This window comes from Pseudopipra pipra, chromosome 8 (genome assembly GCF_036250125.1).
Source record: "Pseudopipra pipra isolate bDixPip1 chromosome 8, bDixPip1.hap1, whole genome shotgun sequence".
In the NCBI taxonomy this organism is placed as follows: domain Eukaryota; kingdom Metazoa; phylum Chordata; class Aves; order Passeriformes; family Pipridae; genus Pseudopipra; species Pseudopipra pipra.
The window spans coordinates 25768694-25785956 of record NC_087556.1 but is presented as its reverse complement, the minus strand read 5'-3'; the positions used below and the strand labels follow the sequence as shown (position 1 = coordinate 25785956).

Below are 17263 nucleotides of genomic sequence, written 5' to 3'. Positions count from 1 at the left end.
TCTCTGCTTCCTTTAAATGTCAAGATAAGCAGCTTGACAGCAGATTCCAGAAAGCTGAAAAGTTGACTGACCACTAATAAAGCTGCAAGGTAGAAAACTAATGTTACTTGAGGCCGAGGAGCTTTTTTCTCTTTTCATTTTTTTTTTTTTTTTTTTTATTTTCCAGCAGAGGATTTCAGTACCAGACAGATCATATAATAAGAATGATTCACAGGCATTTTTGTCTGTACATTTGAGCTGCAAGGTCAAACATCCTATATTGACTGGTACATCAAACTAAATTAAAAGTCATCTTATTTCAGCATTAGCATGAATGTAAGAGTTCGCAAAATATTTCCCTAGAGATAAGGATAAGCTGGCTACCTAAGAACACTATAAAAGTCAGAGATCTGAGTAGCTGATGAAGAAAACAGTGGAGTAGCACAACCAGGCCAAGGAACTGTCCTTTGTTGCATTCTGCTTTAAAATCCTCACCATGAAAAAGTGGTTCCTATGAGAAAAATCAGACAATCCATACAAATCTGGTTGTTATTACCAGGTAACCATCACTTTTGTCAGCTAATGGCCCAAGGTGAAGGTAAAAACAGTTAATGCTCTAATAACAGGTTGTTAAGTGCAGCCATGATTGACTTTGAGGGAATTATGGGCATAATAAAAGCTTCAAGGAACATTTATTCCTTCACACAGGGAGCTTGAATGTAAAAAGGAGAAAAAGTTCTTGAGTTTTGGAAATTTCTAACTTGCTACCTTCCAGCAGGAAAGCTCAAGTAAAAGATAGGCTAGGGGACATTCTAACAGGTAAAGAGGGAAGAGAGACATGGCTGTGAACACCATTAGGGGTAAAACCAGATGGTATTCTCTGCCCAGAAGATCTGATAGTCTGAGAGCAGGATAAAGAACAGGGCTGTTCCTGTTTCATCCTGAATTCCATACCCTCTGCTTTCTCCTGTGGCTTTGAGAAGTTGGCTGGGAGCTCTGTATTTGAGTTTGCTCATGTGTCAACTGGAGGGAAATTGCACTGATTTACCAAACAGGACGGAAACATCAGGGATGCATGGCAAACTCATGAAATATGAAAAGCAGCCCATTAGCCCTCGGCACGTTCATATCCCAGGAAGCATGCTCAGCATAATCTTTTATTTCATTTAATAAGCACTGTAAACTCAAAAATCCTGAATAAATGAATCAAATTTTAGTTGTTTAATCTAAACCTCTTGGAATTAGACATGTTTTGAGAATGCACATTTAGACTTTGTTTCATATGCTTCTTGGTCTCTGAACCTTTCAGGAAGACCAAGAAACTTTTTTCTGTATCTCTGAAGACTGCAAATATACTTGTGTTTTAAAAAAAAAAACCTTCCCTTTATCTCAATTCAATAATTTATTTTACTATCTAGAAGAGTGCCTAAAAGGCCAAGACTTCAGAAGAGCATGAGCTGCATGTGTATGTGGTTTTGCAGGTATACTTAGGCGCCACTGAAGTTGTAGGGATTTTCAGTGAAATCAGATTTCACCCAAGGAATCCAGCAGGTGGAAGTACTTACAGACCACATGCAGGAAGAGGACAGCAGTGTCAGAGCCCAGGCTGTTCTCTGCATATGCTGTCACCTGGAAGATTCCAGCATTCTTATACACATGTCGGATGCCATCCTCAACAGGGCTGAAATTAGCATAGGATACAGCAATGCCGTCTCCAAAATCAAGCTGAATGTTTGTCCTTTGGAGATCACCCTGCAACAGAGAAGGCTTAATTAGGAAACTGGGTTGACAAGAGGGATTTATATTACCCTGCATCCTACTTCTCTGTTCCATTTCATTAGCACGTACATAAACTTGTAACTTTTCCAAAAAAGCCTAGCTTTGTTCTGTCATTTACCAAAGCGGCCAGACTCCAGTCAGCAACTGGTAATTATATACAAGTAATGCTTGGAATAACTGATCATTTACACCTATAAAGAGATGTTACCCTCCATCTTGGGTTTAAAGATTTGGGGAGGGCAGAGTGTTCAATGTGCACATATAAAGGGGACTATGTTTGAATCCTGTAACACAAGGCATGGTGGGGGACTAAGTGTCACTGGAGTGGCCAGGGCTTTCCACAGCCTTTTTTTGAATTGGTGGTGGCCAACAAGTACCTCATCAGAAGCAGTGAGATGGGAGACACTATGCTGGTGGTAGGTTAGATGTTAACAGGAGAGCAATTCCCATGTGAACATGGGAGCATTGGGAACACTCTGGAGACAGGACAATGGTTGAAGTGGCTCCCCCATACATTCCAAAGACATAGAACATAGTCACTGAGTCTAGCCTTATCTAGTTTTCCAGGTTTCCTGTACAGTCAGTGAAAGAGAGAGAAAGAAAAGACCAACACTCCATCCTAAAATAACTGAGACAGGTGACATGAATCCCCTGCAAATATCCATTCCTATACCCTGATGATAGAGAGTTTAGAAGACTAGTTTCAGCTAGACATGTAACTTCAGGATGGCTGAATTTATACAGGTTGAGTCTCACACTGAGGACTGACACATTTTTCTGTCTAATGTCAGTCAACACAAAGACAGGGCCTAGATACACAGGAGAATGAAGTAGATGATGAGAAAATCTCTTCTAGGATTACTGTCAATGACAGTTATTAAATGAAGGAGAGAAAAGCAGACAAGAAATTCCAGCACTGCAGGTATTGTCTAGAGGCAGTAGTTGCACTATTTTAATTTAATTCATGCTTTAAACTGCTGTAGTTGAACTGTAGAAGTGTCTGTTATTTCAGTTTCTTGGAGCCTTACTTTATACTTGCCCCCAGCTGACTAATGGTAACACTAAACAAGGCTAATTTAAACAGAGTTAAAGCCCACTGCAGCGATTTCACTAAACTGAAAAAAAACTAGAACTCAGATAAAATCTCTGTAGCTTTAGCTTTCTGCATATAGATAAGATGTATTGTCACAAGTCCCTTTAATGAAAGGTTTCCACTTTATTCAGTATGGACAAAGAAGATATCACTACTTTTTGGAGATGTTCCTAACCCCAAACTGAAGTTGATCCCTAGATATATTGAGGATGAAATTAAAAGTTTAAAGAAAAAAATTGAAAAATCCCTACTCCTAAGGTAACCATTTTTTTAAATAGGGAATACAGAAATATTTCACAGCCATCTCACAAAGCCCATTATAGCTGTAAACACACAGGGTCAGGATCAAAGCTAATGTGCAGTTTTAGCACATACTGATGTAAGGAAGGGAAGCAACCTTATCTCTCACTGATGATTCTGACAAACCTCCAATCCCTCCACAGCCAGCTCAAATCCTGCAGGGTCCTAAGTCCACTGGGCTCACTGAAAAGGATCACGTCACACTCATAAAAGATTTGTCATATGGTCTGAACACATTCATACATAGCACAGACCCATTTTGGATCATGACTTCTTACCACACCAGGACATGGAAAACGAGGTCCTTAAATCAGGATTAAATAGCTGTCGGGCTGTTCTGTCCCACATGGTCAGCAACTCAGACCAAAGGTGCACAACAAAGGCACACGTGGAGACAGAAACATTCATTAAAGGCAAGGGGTCCCAGTTCTTGCCTTCCACTGACTCCAGACTGACTCATGGGAGCTGCTGTCTAACTGGTAACTGCCATCAGCCTGTATAAGTGGCAACTGCTATACTGACACAAGCAGGATGCTATGTTCTGCTACTTGTCCCTGTCCTGAAAGTGCATCTGACCTTGCCCTTTGAATGGAAACCCACAATGAAACACACAAGAACACAGACCACAATGAAGCAGATCCCCTGTGAAGGTGATCAGGACCACAGCAGCCCCCACAGACTTCATCCTCCTCATAGACTATGCCTGCGTTAACAAATCAGTGTGCAGGAAGGGTATTTTTCAGATGTGAATTTGCTTTGAGTCTATACTAGGGGTCTTCAGATACACACCCATATAATCAGGATTATTGCATGTAGTTTCTTAAATATGGATATTTGATTATATATGTTAGATCACCCTCCTTCCTTGCTCCATCATTCACATTCCACAAGAGCCAGGGGAGTTTTGGCTACTGAGTTGATCAGGGCACCCTTTTCACCTCTGCCCTTCTAGGACATTAAAAATCCAGTATAAACTGAAAAGAATACATGGAGGACTAGAGCGGTAGGGACACTAAATCCTATCTATAATATTGAGTAGTCAATAACATTTTTTAGACAGAGAGGTTTTTAAGTCACTAAAAAAATTCTCTAGCAGGAGGAAAATGACACTCTTGGGATATTCAGGTATTTGATAGAAAGGCTCCCACAGCTTGTTAAACCTTTCAAAATCATTTCTCAAGGGAATGTATTAAGACTGTAAGTTCATCTCATATGGAAGACACTGAACAGAGGATAAAAATGTGATCTGGGCTGGATTCATAGCCGATGACCTCAGGCTGAAATCTCTTGCACCAATCACGGCAACTCATCTCCCTTGCTCTTTTCTATTTCCTCCTTGCTTCTTCAATATGATTCTATCTGAAATGAGAAGGTTTGAAGAAGAGAAGCAGGAACAGATTTTTTGTGACTAAGCAGTAGCAGATGATCTTCCCATCCAGTTATGAATTGGGTCTTCAACGTAAAGCCTGCCTATCACACTAATTATGTTTTCTTTCTTCTTTCAATACATCTGTATCCAGTATACAAAATACTAAAACAAGCATGCTAGTCCCACACAATCATATCAGATATTCTGGAGTTTATGAATATAGATTAAAATCGAAATGGAGGCATTTCAAATGGAAAAAAATCATTGCTCTCCATATATATTCAAAAGGCACATTTTATTGCTTTAAGTCCCATAAACTACTGCAAGGGAATGAGGTAGGGGCTGTCATAAAGTTTGGAGCTCTGCTTACTTCAATCAGTGAGCAGACAAAGGGTAGTGAAATGGGTGGAGAGGAGTATTGCCATAGAACAGCCCTTCAAAGTCATATCACCATCAAGACTAGCCTGGAAAAGTTTTTTGTTATGGTTAGTCTGAAACAGTTGGAAGGCTGAATGAAGACCACACAGATGTATCCATAGGAGGGCTTGTCAGGCTGGCTCAGAAAGTCAGTTTAAACATAGGTACAAAACAAACAACCAGTTAATAAACAGACTGACCAGAGAAGGTGGAGGAATTCGGGAATGAATCTGTATGACAGTAAGGTAGGTAATAATTAAGACTTCTGCAGAAATTTTTTCTTCCAGCTACCAAGGAATCCTTTGATGACAATTCTTCTCAGGTTCACACTAAAAGACTGGAATACTTTTGTCCAAAATCTAAGTGTTCCTTTTATTTTCGTCTTGAAATGTCTATTTTTTAAGAAACAAACTCAAAAGGCAACACATCTTTCTGTGGAATAAGCTGTTCACCTGCAAAGACATGTTCTTGAAGATCCTCTTCCCTTAGAAAAACAATCATTTCAATGAAATATTTTTCCAACTATTGTTATTTTTCAACTAAAGACATAGAGTGAATGCCCTCACATATTTATTCAGCTGCCTCTTCACTCTCTAAAGTATTGTAGACTCCACTCTACAGGTACCTTGACTGCTGCCTTATTCCCCATCTGTTTATCATTCTTTGTACACCACAGTTCCACTTGAGTTCCTTAATAAATTACTACTAGATTCCTAATTTTTAGATTATATCTGTTCTTTTATGAACTCCCACTCACAGTGTCTATACGAATCATCTTACCATGTCAAGTCTGCAGAATATAAAAGAATCAGCCAAGTAGACAAGAAATCCCCTTTGTATAAAAGCAGAGCATGCATGAATCTCTGAGGAAGCATGTAAAGAGGCCCTGTCAGTTTAACGTGGTCCCAATGAAACACTTAGTTACTGTATAAGAATTTGATTTAGCGTGAGTGTGCATCTGTCTCTCTTTGTCTGTCTGTGGGTGGTCTGCCTCCCAGCTCTCTTCAGCTACTGTCCCAAAATTATGTACACAGGCCAGAGTAGATGACAAAATATACAGTCCCTGGCTGTCCCTCCTGAGACACCTAAGGATGTTAGAAGTGAGGTTGTGAGTGGACTCTTTCATTTAACCAGAAAACAGACGCAACACAATCCACTGTGGTAAGATCACTATTGGACCTCCAACACCACCTTCCATGGGCAGTCAGAAGCCAGCAGAGGAGTGCATCAGCTGCAAACTCAGTAGCATTTTTTTGTGGTGTAGTCACATATATCCCTAAACACCAAATCAAATCACAGGCCAGAAGCAGCATAAGATCATTTGAAAAAGCCTCCTATCAGTCTGAACACATACTAAGTGCCTGCTTTAGCTCTCCAAGCCTGAGTCACAAACCTTGGTGACACAGGCCACACCATCTGTATTTGCCAAACAGACAATTACCTGACTCAGAGAGACCACCAGAAGTGCCTCAATATTTTGATGTTTTGGGCAGCAGCATGGCCTGGTGTCATTTATGCTGCTGTTGGCTACAGAGGGAACCATACCAATAAATAAATACAATAGATATGGGCTGGGAGGAGGCTCAATTCCTACTGCAAAACAACAATGTCCCTCACTGTTCCCTATGAGTCTGAAAATGTTCAGACTCAGCTAAAGCTTTGAATCTCAAACACAGAATTATTAAGCATAGAAACACCATTTCAGCCTCACAAACGCCATAATCTGCAGTTCACTGGAAGCAGCAAGAGGCTAGTGGGGAAACAAATTTTTGTCCAGATCTTTCTTTCTTTAGTATTGACTTCATCACCCCTGATAGACAAGATAACCAGCCACACACCAGCTTGATGATTTGCTTGTATGTTTCACCCTTTTTTATTAATTCTCATAAATCTCAGGACTGTTGACCATTTCATAATCCCACTTGATTGCTATTTTCCTCTCAGCAACCTGAAAAGTGAAGGAAAAGAATGCCAGTCCTGCCACGCAGAGAAAAGTTTGCTGAGACCACTAACACACCTCTTCCATAAGAATGATGAAGGTGGCATTGTGTCCCTGCTCCATGACCAGCTTTCCATCAGTAGTGAGGATGTGCAGTCCCCGAGGTGCTTTTCCAGGGCACTTCTCCATCTTGGCCATGTACTTCTCTCTCAAGCCATCTGTGCAGTTGTTAGACACAATCCTTCGGTACCTAGGGAACAGTCAAAAAAGGAGATTGGGCTCAGACAGTGGATGGAAATGTTCCTTTGTGGTTTTTTTGTTTCTCCTCATTTATGCACGTGTTTTTTAAAAGGCTAACTGCCTGTATGATTCCCTCAGTGAAAGGAAGAATCAAAACCCAACATTTTATTAAATGGGAGAAAGCCAAACAAATCACAATCCAGTGTTCTCCAGAGATTCTCAGCAGCATCACTGAGAAAAGACACATTGTAGAGGTGAATTACTGTGCCCTGCTAAAAGGCAGAGAACTCCTCCAACTCCTTATGCCTGCAGGATTGCACCCTGCATCCCAGCTTTTTAATTATGCTTTTTATTACATTTTGTCTGCCTCTACTGTGCTAGAAGGCACTTGAAATTATCTACCAAGGGCTTTGTCCAGTTCAATTTTAAAACAATTCAAGAAATAGTTTTCTTCTCTTAGCTCTTCTTGGAAGAGGTTAGCTAAGAAGCAAGGCACTTGGCTATTCCCAGTGTTGATGAGGGGGATTAGCCCTTTCTATTAATTTCACAGTAAAAATACAAGATTGGTTAGGAAGACACAAACCCCAACAGTTTTGCAACAAGTCTGTGCAACAAGTGTTTCACAACATCTCCTGCATGATAGAATAACATTTGCAAAGTGATACTACCATAATAAACCAACACTTGCCATCTGTTCTGGATAAAACCAGGAGAAATCAGCACATACAGCTTGCCTGAAATGCAAGGCATTGTATATACAAAGTGAAAATGGCAAAGGAAAAAAGAGGCTAAAAATTGCTCATATAAGCCTTCCTAGAAGCTGATACAAATAGGAGCTGTAATATAGTAAGAGCTTCAATAAAAAACAGTGTGAAATACCTCGAACCTGTACCTTTAAATGTTCAGCTGTCTCTCAGATAGACCTTCTTGATTCATGTTTTAATTTTGCAGCAAAGGGGAGCTCCAAGTCTAGACTCCAGGGATCACACATCACTTGATAGCAATGCAATATCTACACGTCATGTATGTTAACATGCTTCTCCCTGTCTCTGAGGAATGAGGCAGTGTTCTGTACAGATGCTGCTGCAAACACTACCTCATGAATACGACTGGAAGAGAGCCAGATGGAATGCAGAGAAAGAAGAACCATCCAGATTCTCTTTGTGTACTGCAAAGTCACCGAAACCAGACGGACTGCAAGACTCACTTACCCAGTGCTGTTCCAGTAGTTCTGACCAATGCTGCAATCCTTGGACAGGGAGGATGGGCTGAACCAGAAGGCTGGGATACACTGGTTGTTGCTGTGCCTCTCATACCCATAGTCACTACGGAGACAAGTCAGGAGTGCATCACTGTACCCATCTACTGGATTTAGCTCAGAGTTTTAGGTGACATCCCCAAAGCGTGTGTGTGTTGGTGGTTCTCTGCTGGATGGCGTGACATCACGGATTGGGCTCATCCAGAAACAAAGTACTGGACTAGTTTGCGAGGCAGGAACATGATTCACAGAAGGCCTATGACATCTGACAACACCAGAACTACTTACCTTGCAGAGCACTGAAGGATTTGCATTTCATCTGACAACCAAACACGGATGGAGATTAAGAAAGAAAATTGTATTGTTAATTTCTTTTCCTATTAATCTCTAATTTAAATTTCACTTTTGGGTTCTTTCGGTTTGCTTGCTTTTTGCAGTCTTTGCTTTTAGAACAAACCAGACTAATTCTAATTTTTCACTTTTTCCCAACCAAGTGGCTAGGAACATAAAACACTAGGAGCATTTCCTGAACAACTAGCCACGGCATGTATATTTATGTATGTTAATGACCTCCCTGCTCTCTGACTGAGCTATGACTTGCCTGAGAGAAAAATACCGCTGATGTTTTTCTAATGCGGAACTAAAACAACACAGCCAACATGGTAGCCTAAGGATTACGTGGTATTGTGTCACATAGGGAAGGCAATCTAGGGTATTGATGGTTCTTTGGACCACCTAAGAGTGGAAGTGTACACAACCGCAAGCAAAACTTCTTTTTACAGCTGTCTTTGTGTGCCAATACAATGATGAAGCAATAGGATTAATCCAAAGATTTCCATAATTTTTAATAGGCTCTGGATCAGGTTTCTATGCATAGCCTTTATTGATAGTCTGGATTCAAAGGGCAAATAAAAAGAGATCCTGGATTTTTGCCTGAAGCAAGTTAACAAATGCCAACACACTAAACCTCAGTGAAAACAAAGACACTCCAGAAGCCACTATCTTGAAACATCTCTGTGCCCTTTAGGACAATCTGAGTTTTATCCTTCCCCCATTCGGAGTCTGAACTGCCAACAGAAAGTCTCTAGGAAGTTCTTTGATGAGACAAAATTGTGCTATGTCCCCAGCGACCCAGACTGCTACTGTTCCTTTTTTGGAGGACAAAAATTCTGCAAGTTACTTTAAAAGGTTTGGAGATTCCCTAATGCTCTTTCTCTCAACATTCAATTTAATCATTCTCAGTGGGTCCGACCTGCACAGTCAAAAATGCCTGGCAGGGACTTGATAATTAAAAATATTCAGGAGGAGCTGTACTTTGCCCAGGAGAAGAAAAGAGCTGCATAAATATTTAATAAAATTAAAGACAACATTGCTGTGTGCCCTCAAGGTTCTGTGCTTGTTCATTAACTTCTGGTAAATGTATATTAAAACCTCGCATGCTGCCCACCTTCCTTCTCATAAGCCCCAGGGTTTGCATAAGTTAAGGAAATAATCAAGTCCAGCTGCTGTGCTGTCTTTGTCAGGAAAGCTATCTTGACAGAGTAAATAAAGAAGCAGGAGGAGGGAAAAGAAAGATCAGCGAGTGCTTTAATAACACTTTGGAGTTCCTTCTGCCAGAAAAAGGCCAGGATTTGCTTTTGAAAATGACTGCAAGGGTTGGCAGGAGTCACCCCTGATCTTGACTCATGAGGATTTGTTGAACTGGGGTCCTGGATCATAATTTATGCCCTTGAATTTTAGATCAGCCTAATATCTAATAGGAAAAAACAGCACTGCAACCGTGAGGCAGAGAGGGGCAAGGGCACTGTGACCAAATGGGAGGGAGCACAGCCCTCACAGCCTCTGCTATAGGGCTGCTGCAGTCATTTGTCCCATCCCCACAGCTCTTGAAGTTAGGCATCATCACACCCAGTAGCTTGGGATGCTCCAGCACCAGCCTCCAAATCTACTTAGTGGGGAAGCAGAGGGCCTGTCTGTTGGGACTTGCTGGTCAGTGTAGTCACACAGCCCCAGCTGCTGACTCCTCCTTTCCCTGACACTCCACAGGACCTGCTCAGTGCAACACAAGAGACAGACCAGTCAGTGCTTTCAAGAACAACCGGACACTGTGAACCCAGCCAGAAAAGGCTGAGTGGATATTTTTTTTTCTTGAAAAGGAAACATTTTTCTTGAAAATTCTTAAAGTGAAAGAGTAGGAGCTTTCCTTTCAACTGTCCTGTCCACCTTCTAGTCAGCAGAGAGAAAAGGGATTTCTCATACTGACATCCCAAAGAAGGCAGATGAATCTAAAATGTATTCTAGAATAACCCATATTTTGCCACTGCTTAAATAGCTGTCTCATCCTTTAGAAGTCACAAGTCAGAGCAGATGGGTCCACCTTTTTCTCTGAAAATCACTTTTCAGATAATCAAGCTTGGTGCCCCAATTCCAGCACTGCTAGTAATTTCCCCAAACTGACTGCCCCACACCTTTCAGTCAGCCCTGCCAACTAGCATCAAAACTCACCCTTAAACTGAAGCATTTTCTTCTGATTCTCCATCACCAGCTAAAACAATTCTGCAATTGGAAGCCAGTTAACAATTCTGTTGGCAGTGCAGGGTCTGAAACAAAAGCCAGCTTGCTGTCCTCTAATTGCATTTTCTCTGCAGGACTGACAGGGTTAACAGCAATATTCTCTCATGTTAGCAGGAAAGATAAGCAAAAATGATACTGAATGCAAGCAAGAAATCCGCCAATTGACTGAAAAGCTGTGTTCTGATGCAGATCTTTTTCAAGGTAGAACAGCACTTAAGTCCAATTTAGCTACCACAGTTTTCCACTTACAGCTCGGAAAAGACAAACTTCACTGTGAAAATAGAAAGCCGACGAGGCATTAAGCAGCATAAGGGTAAAAAAACTCAAGTAAACTCATAAGTATCTCTAGAGATTGGTTCTTGATTCACCCCAGAGGCATATGCCACTGCCAAGGGCAAATACTGTAGAGCAAGATAGTTTGTCCTGCAAGTTCTCATGACGAGAACAAAGGGGAAAGATCTCACGAGGCAAGTTAAGGAGTCTCATATGTAATTTTGGCATTGGGAACAAATTCAACATCCATCCAGATAAGATGAAAATCTCTGCTCTATATCCCTGAACCTTAATTTTTCTACATTTCAGTACGTTCATGCTCCAAAACAGAACTACGAGTTTCAGCTGGCCTAAGTCCAAATAAATGTATAGATCTCATGCCTCACACCTCTTCAGAAGGTATTCAAAGGTAAGAGAAGTTTTTGGAAATTATACCGATACTGAGTCAGACATTGATCCTGATAAACTACTATAAAAATTAAAATGTTTTTTCAGCTGATCAGCTTTCAGGGTATCTTGAATTGTATTTAAACGATATTCTGATTATTTAAGCTCAAACATGACAGATATTGATGGTTTTAAATCTTTGAAATATTGCCTATCACAAGTTCTATGTAGTAATTCCTTGTGCAGAGATCCTGACTTGTGCATTCTCCCATCTCCTATCTCTGATTGTCAAGCAGTATCAAGCAGTGTTTCATTTCCCCCCTGTTTTATTTTTAAGCTGCTTTCAAAGTGATCTTAAAGCAATTTGAAAATTATGACCCTGTTAAGTTAGAAACACCAATATTTATGCAAAACAAGTAGTTATATCTGACAAGGGTGGGCTGTAGTCGTCACAGAAGCCCTTTCAGAAATTTCTCAATAAAACATTGTTAAAAAGCAATAAATGGTTCCCAGCAATTCAAAGGAATAACAAAAAAGTGTGCATGTTTTCCTAGCTTGCTCCCTAGGTATTCAATGACCTTGGAAGTGAGGACAGAGAAATTCCCTCTGTCTCCTGAAAGGGACATGCTTTGGACCAGAGAAGTCCTGATTGTCACTCTTCTAGAATGACAGACAAAAATATCAAACAGTACTTGCAATTTTTTGCTTTTGAATTCCAGGCTTGGATTTCTCATGGAGTTTAACAAATCCCTCCTTCAGATGGAAGGGAAGCCTCCCTCACACAACAGGTATGGGGGTCACAGCTCTGCTCTATGGTGCAGTCACAGCCGCAAAGCTGCATTAGATGCAGTTTCTCTGCAAGGTTTTCTGTCTGGGTATTATTTTGACCACTACAAGAATAGCCCATGCAAAAAGTCCCCAGAAACATATACTCACCACTCGAAGTCTCCTTGACCACAGACACACGGTTCAGACACCACAGTTTGGGAATAATCCTGACTTAGGCAACACTGGGCTCCAGGCTTGCGTTTTTTATAGATCTTCCTCTCTCCCATGACACAAGGCTCCCCCTTCATTAGCCAAGGAACAAGAGAAGAAAGAGATTTGTAGTGGCAGCTGTGTCCTAAATGGAGCATTTTGTCAAAAGATGCAAAAGGCAATGAAAACAAGCATTTACCACTAGGAGAGTTGGAAGCACAGAGTCCAGCTCCCTTTTGTGTCTTTGCAAAATCAAAAGTCACCATGGGAGGACTCATGAGTGCAGTGTGTTCAGCATTGAGTTGGGATGCTAATGACAATGTGCCCAAAATGTCTGGATACCCAAGCCATCACACCCACTCATGCCATGTTTCAGAAGGCATCCACCAATATCGAGTCCTATGAATTATCCTGAAAAGACACTGGGTGCACTCCAGGGTTTCTTCCATATGTCAGATAAAATCTGCTGCAGAAGGAAGTGTCCAAGCCTGAAACCCAAGGCAGGGACAAAATCTAGGTGTGGAGCACAGGATTTGACTCCCTTGCTCTTTCCTTAGTAGACCTGGCTTTGTTATAGATCTTGAATAGTTCTGATGGTGTGTTTTGTTGGGCTTTTTGAATGCAAAGGTTTTCAAAAACACTACTGGGAGTACCTAACCTAAAAGAAACATTTGATATTTAGGTGAGTTGCTATAAACAGAATTTTCTACGATGCAGAAATAATTTGTCTGCATAGAAATAAGAAAAAAAAGACAACACCTAATTGAAATATTTCTCTTTCCCATTAACAATGATATCCTTGGTTACACACGTGTCTTCCCTTTTCTTTCATTTAAATTATTTCCATTTATTCAATTCTATGACTTCAGTTATCTGACACATCCTTGCAAGTTAATGCTCATTTCTAATTCAAGTATTTCATTCAGGAATATCACAGTGCCAATGGTTCTGGCCCTTGTTATGTTCCCCTGCAGGGTGTGGGACATCCTGCTGGTGGTAAGTAGCCTATAAGTAATCTGCAGAGGGTATTGACCTCTCAGTTCTGGTCACTTCAGGACCTAAATATATCCAGCATGAAAATAAGCCAGAGTGTATGAAAAGAAAAGCATGTATCCTTGAATAGGATGAAATAATTTGGCCTTCTTTGGTGTCTTTTATTCAAGAGCTCCCCAGAGTTTTATAGACGCCTGCAGGACCTGCAGGATGAATACATGTTTTTATTTTCATTTTTGAGTAGGGAAAATAGAGGTAAAGTAAAACAAAATTATTTTCATGAGTCACAGACAGAGCTGCAAAGAGTTCAACATCTTCCACAATTCAATCACAAGGTGAGGTTTTACATTGCCCTAAGCACTGAGGCCAAAAAGATCCATCTGGTGCAATGGATTATTTTCATAAAAATAGAAGTTAATCTCCTGAACTTGCCCACAGAAGACTGGCCCCATGTTTATTCATGCATATTCTTTAAGGGATGCAAGAAAATCCATATGTTTTGCTGAAAATAACAACTGCATTCCTACCAGGCAACACAGAGTACAGGAAAAGGAACACCCATCAACCCCTCCCTACATGGTGGGAATACCTGATTGTGCAGATGCCAGGTTTGGTAGTCATCTTTGTTACACCTTCGGCTGAAGATAGACTTGTAATCCACCTTGACCAGCTGCCACTCAGAACGGAGACTGAAGTGCCCAAAAACTCTGAGCATGGGAGACAAAAAAAAGGAAAGAACCAGAGTCAGCCAGACATGCTTGCATTAAGCAAATAATGTTTCATGAATCTCAGCTACAGAAACCAATACAGCCTTGGAGCTTGATGCCAGAAAATGATATTCAGTCATGAGTAACATTTTGCTGTTCCTATGACGTCCTAAGATTTTTTATCCTTTTCCTGACACCTCGTACAGCCTCTGTTGGAAGGTCTTTCCATGACTGTAGTACCTGGCACAATGGGACCCTAGTCTAATACTTGTATCACTCAAGAACATTAAACAACTAGTTTAGACACTAGCAATGTGTCTAACATCAAGGGTTTGGCTGTCTCAAAATCAAGCCTTTCTTAGATAACACAGTTTCTTTATTGTTGAACATATGTGTTGCACAAACTTACTACTTAATGAATTGTGAAACACCAGAAATTAACATTTGGGATATGGACTAAAGACAGTAGTGTCCCTTCCTCTTAGTGAATGCTGACTGCAGCTAGTAGGAGTGGAATTATAAATGATCACCACTGCAGAACTTTTTCTTAACTCTTGTGAGTAGGTCACTCATCAGCAGCAGTCACTGATCACACTCCATGGTTCATCTAAGTAATAAGCAATAAGTTCATTTTCAGGATGAAAATGACACATTTTTCACATAAATCTAGTATAACACAAGACTGAGTAAGTCAGTATATGGGAGCAGCTGGAGCTGAAGAGTCAGCACCCAAAAAACAGGGGAAGGACTCCGACTGTAATCTGAAACTCAGGCACAGATCTGTTAGAAATAGAATGATGAATGATATAAAATTGTAGCAGAGGCTTCTCCTCGAGTTTGGACCAGAACATTGGGAGCAGAGATGGTTGTCAAACACAGGTTTCTCTAAATTCCACTTCAACTATGCAGCCTTCCTTCACATGCAGGTAAAACTTTGTAATTTTTTAAGTGCCCAGAAGGGAAGGACCAAGGCAGCAACGAGCAGTGATGACACACATCACCAAAGTACCACCAGGTATTCTACATGTTGAAAGCTCATACCTTCACCAAAGAAAGCAAAATCATAGCAAACCCATGGTTTAATTAATAAATTAGCACTAGGCACCCAGTCAAAAGACTCCATCTTCATGAGTGCTCAGTTTTCAATCAAAACAGATTCCCATTTCCTTGGTCTGCTATGATTTTCTAAGTAAAGAGGAACTTTTCAATCCACTGCAGCTGGATTTACAAGGAAGTGTATAATATGAGGAGATTAGGATGGGTAATCAGGCTTTAAAAACCATTAATAAAACTACAGCTTCTCATCGGCAGGGGGAAATCTCAGTACACATCAGCAGATAAAGATCAAGTTGATTTGTCCTTATAACTTGTCAAGGTTTTGACTATTTTGAATATATAAAAGAACCTAAAATTTCATCTAAAACATGAGTCCTAGATTTAAAAAATTCTGTATGTACCACAACCCAGATCTTTTCTGACACTCAAGAAAGGTCACTGCATCAGCATTATTGCAATATTCAGAGGGCAGGAATGATTTTTTTCATTATTCCAAATCTTTCACCAATTTATATTTTTACCCAAGCCATTTCTGAGACTAAAGTTTTTGTTGTTTTAATTATTCCAGAGTAACAAAGAAAGAAGGAGAAAGAAGATTTACAAATTTTCCTATGAAATAAGGAGAAACAGAAGAGAAGACTTCCACACACTGACCACAATTCAGATCCCGCTGTGTCCCCAGTGTGATGCCATTCTTTACTCTGGATCATCTTAGTTTACACTGTAATCATACAGAGTGTTGGCTTTGCTCTGCCCTCAGTCTTTCTGTAGACTGTAACCTTTATCAAAATTCCTCTGCACTGTGCTGTTCTTTGTGAAACAAAGACCATCCAGGAATCAGTCATGTTCTCCCACTCAGACCTGTCTCAGCTCATGGGTATCAGGGAGAGAAAGGTGGGTGGGTGAGATCTGCGAGTCTGGAGCTCTGGGTTTGCTGTGGACACCTTTCTATATCCAAGTTCTGCCTCACAGAGGCAAGCTCCACAAAGCTGACAAGGAGGAGAGAGGATACAAGAAGAAACTGTGCCAAATACATATTCAGTTAGAAGTGAGTAGGTAGGGAAGGAGTTGTCTGGTTGAATGAGTTTATTAGGTAGATTGTTGCTGCTCTCCAGAATAATGCTCAGCGTAGTCCTAATTGTAGGTATTACTGACACAAAATACCAAGACATTCAGGTGAAGGTACAGAAGAAGCTGCAATTCCTGTTCCTCAGCATAGAAGGCACATCCTAGACCAAGAGAAACTCACAGAAAACAAAGCAGTATGGCGTGCCAGGGCGCTTGTTGGGAGAAGAAGGGAAGAAAGGGAAAGAGCACAGGAGGAAGGATGAGGAAAGCCTCCAAAACTGTGCTCAAATAGGAATTCTAACTGCTGTTCCCCTTCCTACTTTTCCTTGGCACTGGTGTCCCTCTTACACCACAACTGCTGTCAGCACAATCTTGTCTGAGCTGGATGTGATGCATGACTGAAACATCCTGAAACATCATTCCTGCAAAGCGGCAATGCAGCAGGCAGAAATCATTTAGCCCGGCAGATTTATACCAGTTTAGATTTGACTTGGGTGTTTATTACACAAAAAAATATAGCAAAAGGAGGAGAGAACATGATCAAACACATACACTTCCCTGAACACAAAAGATAAAAGGGCCAGAGAAATCCAACACTTTGGCAGTCAATACTTCTCAAGGAAAATTTTGTTCCTCAAACTGACCCTGAGCTAACTGTCCATCAGGAGAGCAAAAAGTTTCTTTTTGCTTTTGAAAAATTGTCAGAATTACTTGATTTTTAAATCTACTAAAATAAGCTAAGGCAAACCTCCGACACTGAAATTCTTCCATGATAATTAATGAAAAAACGTCAAAGTTTCCTAAGTGGAAAGTGGCATATTAGCATTCCAAAAGCACAGAGCATTAGATAGTC

The 17263-nt window shown here is 40.6% G+C and overlaps 1 protein-coding gene across 1 annotated transcript in view; it reads right to left on the bottom strand.

Annotated features, from left to right (window-relative positions):
* SORCS3 (sortilin related VPS10 domain containing receptor 3) overlaps positions 1-17263 on the bottom strand; it is a 286940-nt gene that overhangs the window by 20812 nt on the left and 248865 nt on the right. The window contains exons 15-19 of the mRNA XM_064663258.1: positions 14169-14286; positions 12545-12678; positions 8328-8441; positions 6955-7126; positions 1545-1731 (exon numbers count right to left, since the gene is read on the bottom strand). Coding sequence (XP_064519328.1) covers positions 1545-1731; positions 6955-7126; positions 8328-8441; positions 12545-12678; positions 14169-14286 — 725 coding nt within the window. The remainder of the gene's footprint in view (positions 1-1544; positions 1732-6954; positions 7127-8327; positions 8442-12544; positions 12679-14168; positions 14287-17263) is intronic.